The 3,578-nt window shown below is 39.8% G+C and overlaps 1 protein-coding gene across 1 annotated transcript; it reads left to right on the top strand.

The window, feature by feature from the left end:
- Positions 1–210: 210 nt before the first annotated feature.
- Positions 211–3,085, top strand: LOC120935759. The gene is made up of 5 exons (XM_040347819.1): positions 211–632; positions 716–790; positions 2,138–2,221; positions 2,684–2,866; positions 2,943–3,085. Exons 1-5 carry the CDS (start codon positions 236–238, stop codon positions 3,083–3,085), a joined length of 882 nt encoding a protein of 293 aa, XP_040203753.1. The 5' UTR covers positions 211–235.
- The last annotated feature ends 493 nt before the right edge of the window (positions 3,086–3,578 follow it).

Below are 3,578 nucleotides of genomic sequence, written 5' to 3'. Positions count from 1 at the left end.
TCGACGGAGCAAGCTCCATAATTTTTATCGCACGATAGCAGAACGCACGATAATCGTTTAATTTGTACAGCGATCGTACGTTCAAAATCGTAAACTACCGATTGCGCATAACAGGAAGCAGCTAATAACCCCGGAAGGACAATAACAAAACCAATCCGGAAGCAGCACATGTACGCAATCAATGCTCCGAAAGAACGTCCTGCCAACGATACTTCATTAAGCAGACTCTCGGCGCATGTGTCGTAAGCTCCGCCCCTTTGTGCCTCTATATCACACAACAGTCTGCGACATAGGGCGAGGCAGCAGCATGGAGAAGGGAGAGCAGAGCACGGCTGGGCCTAAGAAAAATCGGGGCCCAAAAAAGGCAAAGAAGCCATTGAAGGCCACACCGATGAGCAAGCAGGAGATGCTGGAGCTTGTGAGCTTTCTTGAAAAATTTGACTATGATGGTAAGCTTAAAACTTACCAGAAGCCTAATGCACGGAAGGATCGGATCCTGGAGAAAGTCATACAAGTTATCGAGAAAAAACATGGGATTCTGCGCTCCAAAGACCAATTAAGGAAAAGATGGTCCGATTTGAAAAATAGGGAACAAGCCCAACTGAAAAAAATCCATGTGCTCATAGAAAAAAGTAAGTTGCAATGTGATGTTAAGAATGTCTCCTCGTTTTAAACATTTGTTTTTTAGTAAAATGTTTTTTATTTTGTTTTCTAGGGAAAAATAAGCAAAAAAACGGCCAAAGAATAAATTCTACAGTAGAAAACAATCCCTTGCTTCAGCGTGCGACAGGTATGTTCAAACCACAAGATTGATTTTGACCTCATGTGCACATACACCCCCTTCCTACCCCAACTAAATTTTACCTTCCGGCACTGCATAGCTATAACTAGCATTTGCAAGCCCATGCAATGTGGATCCTAATAAAAATAGGCGTACTTTGTGTTTGCACCCAAACTAATAAGTTTTCAATTGGTGTTATTTGATCATCTGTGTTTTTTTTTTAATAAAAAAAAAAAAAACATGTTTGCAAAATAAAAAATAAAACTTTCTTTTTTCTCTCCTTAATAGCCCATTGCTTTAAAACCCCCAAACATTCTGTTAGTAAAGTTTAGGCCAATACCCATTTTTCATTTTTTTGCACCCTTATTAAAACATTCACAATAAAACAAACTCGCCATAAAACATATAGTGACTACTTTGTTCAACAGTTCTATTGCGTGCAAAACATGGGTCAATCCTTTTTTTTTGGGTGTTTTGCTAGGAATGGCGCCGATCAGGTTTGTTTATAGGGAACACATTGCACATTCTTCTGACCAATATCAGGACAGTCAACGGTGCTGGACATATGCAGTGATTAATGTGTACACCTGTGTTTGCCTGGGAAGGGGTAACCAATATGGGCCGTGGAAGGGGTTAAATTTGTAGCCTAGTGAGTGTTCTAACTTTAGGGTGAGTGTGGGTGACTGGGGGAGGTGACGGAGGTGTGTCCCTATGTACACGGGACATGGCATCGATCTCCTCTCCCTGGCAGGACATGGAGCTCTGTGTTTACACCCCAAGCTCCACGTTAATGCGCGTGCCAGGCGTCCGATGGCCACACGTCTTTGCGCCCAATAAGTCATGTGCGTGAACACAATAACCATGTTTTGTCAGGGAGAGAAGATAGAGGCTAATTTCCTTGTACATGGGGTCATAAATTTTGCCCCCCACACCATTAAAGCTATAATTACTCATTTGGCTATACACATTTAACCCCTTTACCACCAGCACATAGTGGTTAACCACTTACCTGTCAGTCCCATTTATATAGTAATTCCTGCTTAATTCTATCATTGTTCACTGTTGAAATGTGAATGATCCCAAACATATGTAGAATATTTCATATTTTGATGGTGTAATGTTGTTGTTTTCCCAAAAAGGACACATATACCCGCCATTCCTATTAACACCAATTAATTACCCCTAAAATTTGCATCATCTCCCGTAATCAGTAGGCGCTGTAATTTTTCTAATTGTTCTCCCACACATTGGTCTGTGATGGATTGCGGTAATATATCTATATATATATATCTCTGTCTCATTGTTAAATCCCTTTTTTTTGTTTATGCCGTGACGAGCCTGTTTGCTTTTTCCTAGGCTCATCATCTAATCCTGGAATGACAAACATCCAAACAGAGGAAATAATTCAAATTTCCCCTACCCAAGATTCCAGTCCTGAAGGTTTGTAAAGCCAAATATAGCCAAAAGACAGACATCACTGTGTTACTTTACAGACAGAAGAACAGGATATATATCTCTATTTGTATGTATGTATCTATCAAGTTATCTATGTATCTATCTATCGTTATACCCGAAAGGTTAAAAATGTTATACACACAGTAAATTTTGTGTGTGTGTGTGTGTGTGTTTTTGGAAAAATATATAGAGATGAGAGTAGAGAGATAGATATATAGATATTTTACAAAGCAGTGTTTTTAATTGTGACTGGTATTTTTTATTTCCCTAGGCTCACCATGTAACTCCGCAATGACGAACATACACACAGAGGACATAATTACAATTTCCCCTACCCAAGATTCCAGTCCTGAAGGTTTGTAATCCAAATATAGCAATGCTGTGCAACAAAATCTAAAACCAGAGGTTTTATAGAAAATTCCTAATGATGTTGTATGGAATTTACAGAAAATCAAAGATACCATCTACTTGAAGAGATGCAGACGGACCATTCTGGGATGGAGGTTTGGGATCATCCCCTGAGTGAAAGACATCAAAACCTGGATCTCATTGAGATCACCCCTTTAGTGGAGGATGTAGCAAATGCCAGAGCCATAACAGATGGATCTCAGAATATTGTATCCAGCACAGGTAAGTTGCTTATTATTTTTGTGGCTTTTAGTGCATCTGTTCTAAATGTATTCTTAGTAAATGTTATCCTTCACAGGTAATCCGCTGCAAAGTAGTACCATTACGCATTCAAAGATGGATGTTTTGCGCTGTTGTGGTGAACTCGAGAAGATCAAACGATCAGCTGCAGCACTTCAGCACAATTTGAAAGGCTTTATAGAATTGATGAACAAAATCTAAATGCTGGACCTGTTAAGTTGTTTGCACAGTTTTTTTAGATTCTTTTACATTTGTTTGTACAGTTTTTTTGAAAAAAAATGTCCAAAATTGGATGAGCATTTCAGGCTGCATTACCTTATGTAATCCGATGTTTCCCGACAACCAAATTGCTTAAATATTACATTCAACCTAGTTGTCAGAATGTCATTTTAGACCGATGTTTTGTTTTTTGGTAGCGGTACCTGCCTTTGTTTCCCACACGGCTTCCGGATGTGTGATCTGTGTCCCTGGTCGTTACCACTGGCGCATGCAGTGCGTCTGCAGCTTCAGAATGAAGCTGGTCTGCTACTAGTCTTTAAACTGTGCTTGCGAACCAATGGTTTTCTTCTTCCAACAACTTGTGGCCCACTGCATGCACCGGTTGTAACGATCACAAACAATTGCCAACGTCCAGTACCACAGATTACATACCCAGAAGGGGTGTTCTAAAAAATGGTTGTGCAGTCATGTTGAC

The sequence above is a fragment of the Rana temporaria genome, chromosome 4, assembly GCF_905171775.1.
Source record: "Rana temporaria chromosome 4, aRanTem1.1, whole genome shotgun sequence".
NCBI lineage: Eukaryota > Metazoa > Chordata > Amphibia > Anura > Ranidae > Rana > Rana temporaria.
Note: the sequence above shows the minus strand (reverse complement) of the source record. Positions and strands in the feature narration are given on the sequence as shown.